The sequence below is a fragment of the Dromiciops gliroides genome, chromosome 4 (assembly GCF_019393635.1).
Source record: "Dromiciops gliroides isolate mDroGli1 chromosome 4, mDroGli1.pri, whole genome shotgun sequence".
Lineage (NCBI taxonomy): Eukaryota > Metazoa > Chordata > Mammalia > Microbiotheria > Microbiotheriidae > Dromiciops > Dromiciops gliroides.
In genome coordinates, this window is record NC_057864.1 from 227,995,106 (window position 1) to 228,010,364 (window position 15,259).

At 38.6% G+C, this 15,259-nt stretch overlaps 2 protein-coding genes across 2 annotated transcripts in view; one reads left to right on the forward strand and one right to left on the reverse strand.

Annotated features, from left to right (window-relative positions):
* LOC122752702 (zinc finger protein 850-like) overlaps positions 1 to 15,259 on the reverse strand; it is a 1,092,329-nt gene that overhangs the window by 822,799 nt on the left and 254,271 nt on the right.
* LOC122752722 (zinc finger protein 436-like) overlaps positions 1 to 15,259 on the forward strand; it is a 35,477-nt gene that overhangs the window by 19,605 nt on the left and 613 nt on the right. The window contains 2 exon segments of the mRNA XM_043999611.1: positions 74 to 1,026; positions 1,069 to 1,125. Coding sequence (XP_043855546.1) covers positions 74 to 1,026; positions 1,069 to 1,125 — 1,010 coding nt within the window.

Here is a 15,259-nt window from a genome sequence, read left to right on the forward strand (position 1 = left end):
GTATCATTTTGTTCTTCCTAGAGCCAGCTTCTTTTTCCCTAGTGATGTTTTCATAGTATATTTATTGTTTCAGATGGTGTAACTAGAATGGAGAATGAAGAGTCAGCTCAAAACCAGGATATTAAAACAGATATAGAATCCAAAGGGGAGTTGCCTGATAAGCTCAATGGGCATATTCCTGAAGGTCTTGAGCTTGGAGAAGCCTATGAACATGAGAACAAATTAGAAAGGCATCAAGAAAATGCTGAAATTGAGAGACAACATAAATGTGATGAATGTGGGAAAAGCTTCACTCAAAACTCAAGCCTTATCAGACATAAGCGAATTCATACTGGAGAAAGACCCTATTCATGTAATGAATGTGGAAAAACCTTCATTCAGAGCTCACAACTTATTGACCATCAGAGAATACATAGCAAACTAAAACCCTATCAGTGCAATGATTGTGGGAAAGCTTTCTATTACAGTTCACACCTTATTCAGCATCAGAGGACCCATACTGGAGAGAAACCTTTTCAATGCAATGATTGTGGGAAAGCCTTCCATTATAGTTCAGGCCTTATTAGACATCAAAGAACACATACTGGAGAGAAACCTTATCAGTGTAATGATTGTGGGAAAGCTTTCTGTCTCAGCTCACATCTCATTCAACATCAGAGGATTCACACTGGAGAGAAACCTTACCAGTGTTTTGAGTGTGGGAAAAGTTTCAGTCAGAGCTCTGGCCTCTTTCATCATCAGAGAATCCACAGTGGGGAGAAACCTTATGAATGTCATGAATGTGGGAAATCCTTTAGTCATAGTTCTGCACTTATTGGACATCAGAGAACACATAGTGGGGAAAGACCCTATGAATGTGATATTTGTAGGAAAGCCTTTAGTTATAGCTCACACCTTATAGGACATAGGAGAATACACACTGGGGAAAAACCTTATGAATGTGATGAGTGTGGGAAAGCCTTTAGGCGGAGTTCACACCTTATTGTACATCAGAGAATCCACACTGGGGAGAAGCCACATCCATTGGCATAAAAATTTTAATAATTTATTCCACATGAAACTACAGAGAAATCCTACTGACAAAGCTACAGTCACTCCTAGTATCTCATCAAGCATCAGAAAATCATCTTGGTGACTGGGTAGACAAATGCCTTAGAGCAAGCTAACAAAAACTATCTAATTCCCTAGTGCTAGGAATGTCATCTGAGAAACTGGGGCTTTGGAATGACTTATTCAAACCTATCAAGCTTCAAATCTCTTTGGAAAGATTTCTTTACCTGCAGTCCAGGGCATCTAAGAATATCTACTAAGTCAATGAATGGTTATGGCTTAGAGATGTGGGGATGGTATTACTGCTTTCTTTTTCTGTCTCTTGCTTTTTTTTCTTGTAGAGTTGACATTTTACCCCTAATAATTTGATCTAAGATGTGATTTTAGAAATAATATCTGTCTTCTGTGAAAGGTATGTATCTTTGTTCAGTTCTCTAAGGTATGATTACTTCTCAGTTAATTGCACTAATCAATAACAAAGCAGTGTGTGTATGATTGAAAAATAATTTATCTGACTTTGGACTTAATCATGATTTTTACTGACAGAATATTTACTTTGTTAATTATATTTGGTTGATAATAAGATTTGAGTTTGTATTTTCTCAATACCAACTGAAGGCTACTGGATAACCCAATGAATAATAATGAAGATTCTACTGTAATAAATTACAGGGATCTTGGCAGAAATACCAATACTGAGAGGGCTGAAGTCTGGGGCTAAATTTGGACATGAGCCATTTGTAGGGAGGAATGGGTTAGACTATGAGGTGTCAGAGTAGGAAGAGGCACTGGATTTGAGAGTTAGATTTGAGTTTGAAACAGGAAAGGAATGGGAAGGATGAAGGAGGTCACTTGAACAGAGGCAGAAAAAGCATAGAGAAGACAAGAAAAAAAGAGGAAAAAAGATCAGAAATGAGAAAGAAGGGAAAGGGGAGTGAAGAAGGAAGGGAAAAAAGATGAGGGAACCTGAAAGGAAAGAGTAAAACAGGAGAGTAGAGAATGGAAAGGAAAGGTTGAAGAAGTGAGAAGACAGAATGATGTGTTTTTTTTTATAGAACCCCACTCACATTGATTCAAGGATAACAAGTCAAATTATTGTATATTTTATTTTTATATCACCTTCATTTCTCAAAATATCTTTCCCCCTTCCCTACACAAAATTTTAAAAGGTAAAAGAAAAAAGATAATTCAGCAAAACCAAGCAACATAGTTAAGTCTGACAACATATGAAATATTCCTTCATCATAGTTCCCCACTTCTAGAAAGAAGGTGCATTCTCTCAAGTTTTCTGCAGGACTGGTCATTTCTAATTAGGCAGCATTTAGTTGAGATTTTTCTTTCCATTTATATTATTGCAGTTTTTTTCTCATTCTGCTTCACTCTATCTGTTCATATAAATATTCCCATGCTTCTATGAGTTCTCCATAGTTATAATTTCTTATGGCATAGTAATATTCCATTACATTCATATGCTGAATAGTTTGTTCACCCACTCCCCAGTTGATGTACATCTATTTTGTTCCCAGTTTTTTTTGTACCACAAAAAGTGCTACTATGTGGCTTGAATCAAATATCTCCCAGCAAAATCTCTGGGTCAAATGCTGTGGACATTTTTAGCATAATTTCAAATTGTTTCCCAGAACAGTTAGACCAATCTCCAGCTTCACCAATAGTGTTTTGTTGTATAAAAAAAAAAATCACCATTTCTCCACCAGTTGAAGGCTTTCCTTATCTCATTGATACTGATTTTCTTCATGTAAAATATTTTCAATCCCTTGCTTGGTGGAAAAAATTCTCCTAGCTATAGATGTTTCATATAACCCAAAAAGGTAATATTCAATTCTGGTTCATTCTGCTTAATGATTATTTTATCAAGCACCTATTTCATTTTGTTTCATAGATACTGTCTTCCAGCCAAACTTGCCACCTAATTTTCCCATCTTGGCAAAATGTCCTCTCTCAATCCACACTTCAGAAGACCTAGTTTCAAATTCTGGCACTGCCAGAATGATTACATCTGGGACCTTGGGCAAATGACCTAACCTCACCGGACTTTGGTTTCCTCATTTGTAAAATTAGGGTGTGGACTAGATCTTTAAGGTGTCTTTAAGGTGTCTTCTGTATCTGCTCTTATGTTCTCTGCCTCCTTGAATCCTTAACCTCAGTTGAGATGACACTTCTTAGGGGAAATCTGATTCCCTAATCAAATTCTATTTACTTCAAAAATCACCCACAACAGAAAGATAAACTTTTTGCCCCAGCCTCTTAATATTCATTTTTCTATGTATATTGTATTTTCTAGTAAAACTAAAGCCATTGAGGCAGGGATTGTTTCATTTTTGTCTTTTTAACCACAGTTTGCTCTTACATAGTAGTTGCTTTATAAATATTCGCTAAATTGAATTTGCAGATCTAATATAATATAGGGCTTTCAAGCCCTTGCAGCGACTGCTTGGGCCCTGAGTCATATACCATAAGTAATGCGGAGAAAGAAAACGTATAGCGAGAGAGAGTTCAGGAGTAGGAGCAAAACCCCCTCCAGATCGGACATACTCTTATGTCTTAGAGAAAAAAAAGTTCTGGTCATACTGGCAGAATTGGACACCGCTTGCAAATCAGGGCAGCGGGCGGGGTGAGAAAGGCGAGGTGTTTCTTTGAGAGATCCGGAAATGACGGCATTTCACCAGGTTTAGCTTGGATTGGTGGACAGCTTTGCACTCATTGTTTTGTCAGTAGTCTAAAGGGGCCTGTGGCCTTCTTTGCTTTCTTGTCGCCTCCTTTTTGGAACCGAATCGTCTAATCCCTAACTCTACGTGCTTGCGGTGAGTGGGATGCGTAGTGGGGCAGGTGTGCGGCGGCGCTTCCCTCCCCGTCCTCTCAGCCCCGCCTGCACAAAGGGCAGTGAATCCCGAGAAAGCCGGGGTTAGGGGTGGTGTCTGTTTCTGGGGCTTCCGTTGAGGCTCTGGCCCCGCCTCCTTTTTTGCGGTGCCTACTGCGGCCAAGGCCTACCTCTGGTCCCCAAGTTAGAGATCTCCTGAGAGCTCCTTCAGGTTGGCGCCTCCAGACATTGAGGAGCAGAGCCTCTGAATCGGCCTGAGAGCTGAAGACCTGGGGCAGTGTCTGGCACCTGCCTCTGCGAGGGGACTGCGCCCTTTAGCAGTAGCGTAGAAGGGATTTTAGCTCATCTGAGATCCAGGTCTTGTCTTTTTCCCCCTTTGTTTTATTCCCGTCAAGCTCGGTGTGACTGCTCTTCTATACAGTGTGTATCTTAATCTGTCTATCCACTACTAGCTCCGCTTCCTTTTTCCCTGCCCTCATAGTTTCTCTTCTAGGCCCTCCCCGGGTATGGGGAGAAGAAAAACAAGAGTGGCTTCTTTGCAGAGTGGGCATAAAGCCTGTTCCATGCCAGCAGAAGAGGAAGTGAGATTAAGCTATAGAAAGGCAGTGTGGTGTAGTGGATAGTCAATCTAGGAATCAGAACGACCAGGGTTCAAGTGCTCCCCCTGATATTGGCTGTGTAACCCCATAGAAATAACTTAACCTATCAGTACATCAGGCAACTCCCTAAGACTATATTGCAAAATAATTCCGATCTGCTTTGATAAAGGGAAAGTTGTCTTAATGGAAGTTCTTTAATCAAATTACAAGTGAACCCTTCCCCTTCTCAGGAATTCAATAATCAAGGAACTGTTCACATTATTATAGTGAAAATTTGGGATCTGTAAAATTTTGTTATACCCTAGTCATTTTCCCAATTATTTTTTTGTTGGTTGTTTAGTCCACCGGATATGTCAGACTTTTCGTGACCCCATTTGGAGTTTTCTTGACAAAGATACTGGAGTGGTTTGCCACTTCCTTAAAACTGAGGCAGACAGAATTAAGTGACTTGCCCAGAGTAATACAGCTAGAAAGTGTCAGAAGCTCTATTTGATTTTAGGTCCTCCTGACTCCAGGGCCAGCACTGTGCCACCTAGCTGCCCATTTTCCTAACGGAGTACTGGAAAAGCAAACAGGACTTATAGGGACATAGGTACTGATTCTACCACAAAATTACTTTAAAGCATTGGACAAGTCACTTCCCCTTGCCGGGCAGTTTTCTTAGCTGTAAAATGAGGGGGTGGTCTAGATGACCCCTAAAACACCTTCATTTGCTAACTTTCTGTGACCCTGACTAATAAGTTCCCCACTATTTCAGTAACCTATTGGTTTAGTTATTAAGCGATTTCTTCCAATCGAAGTCAGTGAACTTTTGCTTTGCTTTTTATTAGCATGTCCCTACATTTGTAGTAACTTTTGTCATTCTCTGTGTTAAACTGTTTCTTATATCTCAGGAGTAACAACAAGGAAGAACAGAAAAGGATCACTGTAAATTATAGACTTTAGCACCAGCTATAGTGCCCCATTTTTTGCTATACAAATTTAGAATGGCTACACCCCTTAACCCTGAGGCTCTGGAAGAGCAAGAAGATCTTTTTATAGTGAAAGAGGAAGCACATTACTGGGGGCAAGAATCGACCTTGCAACATGATCACAGCACAAGTGAGGTTTTCCGCCAGCATTTCAGGCAGCTCTGCTATCAGGAGACGCCTGGGCCTCGTGAAGCTCTAACTCGACTTCGTGAACTTTGCCATCAGTGGCTGAGGCCAGAGATGCATACTAAAGAACAGATTTTGGAACTCTTGGTATTGGAACAGTTCTTAACTATCCTGCCCAAAGATCTGCAAACCTGGGTGCAGGATCATCATCCAGAGAATGGAGAGGAGGCAGTAACTGTCCTGGAGGATTTGGAAAGAGAAATTGATGAACCAGGATATCAGGTGGGAAAGGGGAAGGTATGATTTATTTGGGGGAAGAGCAAAGTCTAGACTAAAGGAAATCTGAATTATGTTTGAAGCAATTGGGATATTAACCTAGATAAGAGAACATAGGGAAAAGCTGATCTCTCCAGATATTTAAAGGACTAACATATGGAAGAGGGTTTAGACTAGTTCTTCATGTTCCCAGATGGGCTTGTTATGGGCCCAAGCCACCCCAGAAGTTCTCTGGGGTACATCAAAGAACCTTCTCCTTGAGAAACTAAACCAAAGGACAGACACACCTAAAGAGATAAGTAGAACCTGATCAGGACTGAGCTAGCTCCTGGACCATCACCCTTCATTCCAGTCTCCCTCATCCCTGGGGAGATAAGATTAGGTGTGGCTGCTGCCTTTGTGGTAGGAGGAGGAGAGAGATGACTTGAGAGATCCACAGCCACCCCTCACCCAATTCCCCTAGCCACCACCAGTGGGGGATGGTCCTCCCTCAATAAGGGAACTTTCCACAGTCAGATGATCGCCCCCATCAGTCCTCTATAAAAGTATCTGCCTGTCTCTTGCTTGAGGAGATTGGTATCTCAGAGCCACTCTCTATGCCATGCCTTCTCCCCATGAGAAGTCCAAGGATTTCTCTCGGTTTCCCTTCCCCAGCCCCTAAATAAACTATTATCTTATTCTATTGAATTTGTGTGCAAGAGGTTGTAATTCTTTAAAGAGGAATTCCTAAGAACCCCAACTTCTATCCCAAACCCCCACCCCATTTTCCCCATAACAGGCTGAACTAGGACCAGCAGGCAAAAGTTATTTTTTTAAATCTAATAAAGATAAGATTAAAAGGAAATAATTAACTGGGAGAAAATCTTTCAGCAAATTTCTCTGATAAAATTCTCATTTCCAAGCTATATAAGTACCTGATTCAAATTTATAAGAAAAAGAGGCATTTTCCAATCGATAAATGGTCTATGAACAGATAGTTCTCAAGGGAAGAAATTCAGACTGTAGCCATATGAAAAAAAATGCTTTAAGTCACTACTAATTAGAAAAATGCAAATAAAAGCAATTCTAAGATTCTACCTCATACCCTTCAGAGTGGCAAAGATGACAAAAAAGGAAAATGATAAATGTTGGAGTTGCTATGGGGGGAAAGGCACATTAATGTCCTGTTAGTGGACTTGTGAATGGATGTAACCATTCTGAAAGCAATTTGGAATTGTACACACAAAAAAAATCACAAAACAATGCTTGCCCTTTGACCAGCTATACCATTCCTAGACTTATACCCAAAATAGATTATATAAAGAGGAAAAGGTCCAAAATTTTTAAAATCAGCTCTTTTTATGGTAGCCAAAACAACAACAACAAAAACTGAACCCTGGAAACTAAGAGGATATCCAGCAATGAGCGATGGCTGAATAATTTGTGTTATAGGAATCTGAAGTACTATTATGCTATAAGAAATAAGGAAATAGATGCTTCAAAAGGGCATGGAAAGGCTTATATGAATTGATGCATAGTGAAGCAAGAAGGACAATTCATGCTATAACATCAGTATTATTAAATGAACAATTTTGAGGACTTGTATAAAGTGAAGAATAAATTAAGAGAACAATTTATATAACAACACTCTAAAAACAACTTTGAAAGCTGTAACAATGATCAGTATGGTGACCATTCATTATTCTAGAGGACCTATGAATAACATATTATCCATTATGGATATGTTACAGATTTAGGGTGCAGAATGAGAGAGATATAGATATTTCTATATAGGTATATTGATATACATATACCTATAACTTTGTATATATCCATTGAAGAATCTGTTTTGCTTGCTTATACATATTTCTTACAAGAAATGTGTTTTTCCTCTTCTTTTTTTTTCCAATGGGATGGGGGAGGGAGAGAAAATAGATTTCTATTAATTTAGAAAAAATCAAGTGGGGATACTACAGATTAAAAAAGTTACTTTTAGATGAGATCTCTGTAGTTTTACTTAATTGATTTACTTTGTGATTAAAGATCTCTTACAGAGAGATTTAAAAATATTTGTAAAATAAAACATTAATAAATCTTGTTTAAGTTATATAAAGGAAGATTTCATCTTAGAAAGAACTGCCTATCTTTTTCATTTGTTAGGAGGTGGAATGGGATAACTTTGTGGTCTTCCATATAAATGGATGTTTTCAAGCAGTGTTTGGAAACCCTGAAAGAAATATTATAGAGGAGAGTCCAGTGATAGAAGTTAAGACTGGAGTTCAGAAATAAGGTTTCTTTCATCATTATTTGTATTATTATAGCAATGGGAATAATCCATTGCCACCACAAATCTCTTGATGGATTAGCTAATGCTATTTATTTTGTCATTGCCTGTCTTTCTTCCTTAGAGCTTTTCAGTATTGAATAAGGCTCTTTAGTAGCTCACATTTATATAGTATAGTTTACAAGGTGTTTTCCTCAAAATAGCCCTATGTTATAGATATTGTAAGTATTATTGTTCCAGTTATACAGATCAGAAAACTGAGACCCAAGACTCCTAAAAAATTACCGTTTTTCCTTGGTCCCTAGAAAATGTTTCTTTTAATCTTTTTCTTTGAGGTTTTAGTTCCAGCTCTAAGTGATCCCCTCATAATTCAACTCTCTTTTATTGTTTCTAGGTCCCAGCCAACATGCATAGACAGGAAATGCTCTTGGAAGAGATGGCACCTATGGGAACATCAAGAACATCAACTGAGTCACTAAGTATCCATCTCAATCCCAGGAAGACCCAACTGAAATGGAAATCTTGGGAGCTCTATCCATTACAAGAGAATGGTAATAAGCAAATTTCTCTTTGGTAGGAGAGCTGGTTAATCAGAACAGGTGCATGTCGTTTTTATAAATAGCTAAAGTTTCCCCTGCTGGCCTTTCTTTTCTGTCACTGTGGAAGGCTTTTCAGATGATAGGTAGGCAGAAATGGGAGATGTGAAAAGCATGAGTTCATCAAGAATTCATTAGCAGTTTTTGTGCTTGTTAAAAATGTTATTTTTTAATGTTTATATGTACCCTGCTTCTTCCTACCCTTTAAAAGTTAAAAGGTGAGATTTCTATTTCTAGAAATTATAGAATTACATTTCAATACTCCATAAGGAGAACTCTGATCCAAATAGGACCACTTGTCCCTGGGGCAAACAAAAATACATTGAACACTCCTTATACTTTTATATAATTTTTCTAAGTATAAAAACATATAGCTCTTATTCCTTTAAATTTATCTTAAGAAAGTATACTTTTTTCAGAGGGAAGTGATGTGTTATGCTGACAACTCTAATCAGTAAAGACAAAGTCTCTGTAACCTTCTTCTATAGCTTCATCTTTCAAAAAACACTAATTTGAATGCTAGAGCATCTTTAAGCTAGATGTAATAAACAAGCAAAGTTAAAATATTAGTTCTCTTCCCTCATTTCATTCTCCCTACCATTTCCCACCCTCAACATGCTTCCTGACCATTCAAGATCCCTACTCATAGCTTTAGAATTTGAGTTGGAAGGTATCTTAGCAGCATTTAGTTCAACTTAAGTAATGTACCAGATAGATCCTCATTTATCCTGGTTGAAAATTTCCCCAGTAATAGGAAATGCTACTCCACCACTGGGCTTAGCTTTCTTGAGCTATTCCATCAAGATCCAAGCACCTTCTCTGGCCACCTACATCTCCTCAGGGATTGCCTTGCTCCCACCCAGGTACCTCCATGCATCTCCTTCTGCTTCCCATCCTTCTTTTCAGCCACATACAGTTGTTCCTGATGCTCTGGGACAATTCCACTTGTGGACAAAGATAACTTACTTGAACTTTCCACCCCTACTGATTGCTTCCTTATTCCCATACCCTTCAACCCAACCCTCCCACCAAAGCTACCCAACCTTTATACTGTGCTCCATAGGTAACAAACTAGATTTTACCTAAAAGCTTTTCCATTCTCGCTGCCTCCATCTTGCACTCACCAAGACATAGCTCCCTCTTGTTGACACAACTTCCCTAGCTACTCCTTCCAGAACTGGGTGTTATTTTACTCATATTTCCCTGTATTGAAGAAATTGAATTATTCCTTGTTCCCTATTTCCCCTTCCAGACTCTCTCTATCACCATCACTCAATAGCTTTTCCTCCTTAGATGTTCATTCAATCGATATCACCCCATCAGAATTCTGGTAGCTTGTTTTCTATAGATCTCTAAGACTCTCTCATCTCCTCAATGAGTTTAGTGCCTGGCTCTCAAACTCTCTTCTCCCTACCTCCTGGTACCTACCTGCCCTTATACTAGGCGACTTCAATATACCAGTGATACTACCTCAAATACCCTAACCTCCCAATTCTTCAATTTAGTGTTACATCCATATCCTACTCCTCCACCCCACCACAGCTACATATAGAGATGGTTATAACCTTGATTTTGTCATTAACCACAGAATTCCACATGAATGTTAATGTAATTCCTTTCCCTTGTTATCATCCACTTCTTCCTCTGCCTTCCAATCCAGACCTTGTTCACCCATCCCTCTAGCCCTCAGCTCTTACGTAAGCCGTCACCTCTGTATTGGCTATCTTCCCCTTTCCATCTTGATGCCTTGGTGAAGCAATCCAACTCTGTCCTTTTCTCTTGTGTCCCTTGCTCTCTCATCCTATATAAGATCCTGTCCTGCTGTGGGGATTAAAATTATCCATCCTACAATAAAAGAGACTGAAGCAGAGCTCTGAGCCAATGGCACTTTATTAAAGGCTCCATGGAACCCTCTAATGAAGTGGACCTCATATCTTCCTCATGATATGAGATGTCTCCTTCTTCCAGGACCTTGTTTTTATAGGGTTTGATACCCAAATGTACAAAAGAGGCATGATGAAATACAGAATCTTATTGGTTGATAGAACTTGCTTTTGAGGACCAAAAGTGACATATCAGCAGGGTGTCACATGCTGGGCAAAGCAGGAGGCACCACTGACTAAGTGGGTACAAAAATAAGTTGGAGAACTTTCCATGGTAAGTCACCTCTGCCACACTGGGCTTGGTCACTGTGTCAAGCAAAAACAAGGGTGGAGGGCCTCTAGTTAGCTTTCTGTGATTAAGTGAGTGGACTCGCAATCTTCAGCTCACAGCTCTGAGGCCTAATATACAGAACTTATCATCACTAACCCTATGGAATTATATCAATTGACTAATACTGATTGGAATAGAATAGGGGTCCAAATGAATAATTTTTCACACTGCCAAACTTTGAATTACTCCTACCATTCTCTGCCTTTGATCCTGTGAGCAAAACAGAGTGAGTACATCCAGCTAACAATGCCCAAATAAAACCTTAAACCATATTTCCTGGGTCCACTATAAATTTGTTTCATAATCTGAACTGAGACTTCACTGTGGCAAGACAATCCCTTTATACATCCCTAAGGGATTCGTTATCCTCCTTACCACAACACCTTTTCCAAACCTTTTTCATTCCTCCTCAAACCTTATTCCACATCTCATCCTGTATGCAATAGATTGCCCCTTCTACCATCCCTCCTCATGAATCTTCAGTCACACCCTGTCTCCTGGCTGCTTCCCTACTGCTTACAAGCATGTCCATGTTTCCCCCATCCTCAAAAAACTTTACCTATCCCTGCTAGCTACTGTCTTATATCTCCCATTCATTTCTTAATACCTTAACTGAAATTCTTGTGATCAAGATTGCCCATGATCACTTAACTGCTGAATGCATTGACCTGGGTTTTTTTGATCCTCGTCCCTTTTTTACTTCTCTGCAGCTTTTGACACTGTTAATCCACTCCTCCTGGATACTATCGTCACATGGCTTTTGTAACATTGACATCTTCTACCCCTCTGACCATAAATGCACTCTTAGATTCTTGGTGTACTTGCAGATATGCTGGGGTAGGATTGCCTTACACCCTGTCTAGGAATGAAATGAGACACTGATAGACCATTTTGTTTTGGTTTTAAATTTGATGTATTATTTTTTCAATTTAAAAAATCCATCTTCTCTCCTTCCCAGCTCTCCACAGTCCACCCCAGTTCCCCATTGTTAAAGAAAAACAAATCCCTTCTAAAAAATATACATGGTCAAGCAAAAACAAATTTCCTCATTGGTTATGCTTGTTAAAAAATATTATTTCTTTTTTTACTTTTTGAATAGAATTTTATTTTCCAAAATATATGTAAAAACAAATTTTAACATCAATTTTTTAAAAAAATTGTTCCAACTTCTCTTCCTCCTCCATTCCCACCCCCTACCCACTAGAACTCAAGCATTTCAAAATAAGTTATACATAAATAGTCATGGAAAACATTCCCACATTAGCTATTTCTTAATGATTTTTAATGTTTATATGTGCCCTAATAATTCTTACCTAAACTCCTTGAGAAGGCTATGTACAATAGGTGCCTCCACCTCTCTCTATGTCTCTCTCTCTCTCTGTCCCTCTCTCACTATCCTTCTCCTATACCCTCTTCTCCCTTCTCCACCCCTGCAGTCTATCTGTTTGTCTCTTTTTTTTTAACTCCTTGCAGTCTGGTTTCTGAACTCATCATTCAAATGAAACTTCTGTCTCCAAAGTTAACTAATGATACTAATTGCCAAACCTTTTCTCAATTCTTATCCTTCCACAGTCTCTGACACTGTATCACCCTCTTCTCTGTGATACTCTCTTCTCTAGGTTTTTGTGACACTGCTCTTTCCTACCTGTCTGACAGTTCCTTGGTTGTATCTTCATCTGCCTCCTAACTGGAAGAGGTCCCCTAAAGGCTGTCTCCTGGGCCCTCTTCACTTCTCCTTCTAAACTATTTCACATGATGATCTCTTCAGTTCTCATGGATTCAATTATCAACTCTATGCAGATAACTCTCAGATCTACTTGTTCAACCCTAACCTCTCTCCTGACCTCTAGTCTTCTTCTCCATCTGCCTATTGGACATCTCAAAATGGATGTTTCATAGGCACTTTAAACTTAACAAATTTGAAACTGAACTCATTTTATTGCCTCCCCAAACCCTGCTATCTTGCAGACTTCCCTATTGTCCTTAAGGATACCTCTATCCTCCCAGTCACCAGACTTGTAATCTAGGTATCATCCTTGTCTCCTCATTCTTTCTCACCTTCTCTCCTTCCCACCCCACCCCCATATCCAGTCAGTTGTTAAGTCTTTTCTACCTTAATAACATCATCTCTTGGATATGCTCTTTTCTCTGACACTGTAACCACCCTGGTGCATGCCTTCATCATCTTATACCTGGACTATTGCATTTTTTGAGCATTTTCACTGACTGTGCGTCCATGGAGTGTTTTCCTTCCTTATCTCTGTCTCTTAGCTTCCCTAAGCCTCCTTCAAATGTCTATTAAAGTTCCATTTTTTTGCAAAAAACATTTCTCAGCCTTCCTTTATATTACTATCTTCCATCCGAGACTACCCCCAATTTTCCTATATATCTGTCTGTCTTGTTTGTTTGTTTATTTATTTATTAGTGAGGCAATTGGGGTTAAGTGACTTGCCCAGGGTCACACAGCTAGTAAGTATCAAGTGTCTGAGGCCAGATTTGAACTCAGGTCCTCCTGACTCCAGGGTCGGTGCTCTATCCACTGAACCACCTAGCTGCCCCCTCTGTCTTGTTTGAGTTCATCACCACTCTCTCAGGAGGTGGGCAGCATGTTTCATCATTAGTCCTCTGGAATTGTGATAGGTCATTTTGTTCATTACACAATTTGTCTTTATAGTGTTGTTATTGTATAAACTATTCTGATTCTCATTTCATTTGGCTCATCAACTTGTTCATATATATGTCTTCCAGGTTTTTTCTGAAACAATCTTGCTTATTTCTTGGATTACAAAGAATATTCCATTACAATCATAGTTTATTCAAGCATTCCCTAACTGATACATGCTTTCTTAGTTTCTAGTTCTTTGCTATCACAATAAGAGACAAACCAATTATTTTGTGTCATTTACATAATACATGTGTTCTTTTCCTCTTTTTTAGGTTCTTTGTGGCTACAGGCCTAGAATAATATCCTTTGAGTCAAAGCATATGCACAGTTAGTAACTTTTTAGTCATGGTTCCAAATTGCTTTTTCTAGAATTGTGGGACCAGTTCACAAGTATAGCATTAATGTGCCTGTTTCCCCATAGCCTCTCCAGAATTTTTTCACATGATTGTCAATAGCCTGGATTTCTTCCTATAATTCTATACTTTGCGGAGTTATCAATTTGAGAATAACTCTTATTCTTATGAGTTTTAATAAATTCCTTCTATATTTTGGAAATGAGACCTTTATCAGAGAAATTTTCTAAAAAGATTTTTTCCTAGTTACCTGCTTCTGATTTTAGTTACATTATTTTTGCACCTGCAAAAACTTTAATTTTACATAAGAATTGTCTATTCTATCTTGTGCATGAGGCTGGATAAAGAGATCTGAGAGTCCACTACATAAAGACAATATTGTATGGCAGGCCTACCTAGATCTGCTGTGCTGACAGCCATCATGTGTCTGGATTGAGGGTAATCTTAAACCCCTAAAAGACTAGTAGCTTTCTCTTTCACATTTACTTCAAATATATTTTATTGCATGCTCCTGGCCACATACCACATTCCATACTTCCACTCTTAACCCTAACCTGTTATTTCTTATGTTCCTAGGAAGTTTTACCTATATCTTACCCTTCCTGCTTCATTTCTGGTCCCTACCTATCATGTTCTTTATTTTCTTCCCAGTCACCTTCTCTTTTTCTCTTCTCTTTGCTTTGGACAAAATAAATGCTTTTGGTATTTACCAATTATCTATACTATAACCCCAACTTCTTTTCTTTTCCAATTTTCTCATTCTAATTTCCTTAATTTCCATACTCATTTTCTCATTACAATTTCCCCATTTTCATATTCTTACCCAGGTCTTAGGTATATTCCCAATATAGTATATAAACTATATATACTTTCTGTCTACCTAGATATCTATGTCCAATCTATCCTGCCCTTTGGTCCCATATCTCCACTGTTGGTTCCTGCTTATCTCTCCTCACCCCGCCCACTGTATATTGTATGGTAATTTTTTCGGTATATACCCATACATTCATTTAACAAATGTTTTTGTAATGCCTAATATGTGTTAGTTTATGTGTATGGAAGTATGACTCTAAATTCTGATTTTCATTTGTGATTTGTGGAATCAGTCTTATTTTATAGACATGTCTCATACCTCATACAAACTGTGCATTCTTCAGCTATGTTTTATTTCGTTTATTGTGAACCCTTCTTCTAAGTTACTTCCTATTACCATAAGGAAGAGGAGACATTTGCATAATCTATTTATTATTTTAGATGATGAAACCAGAACTGAAGATATGGAATCAATTCAGAAGGAAGAAGTTTCT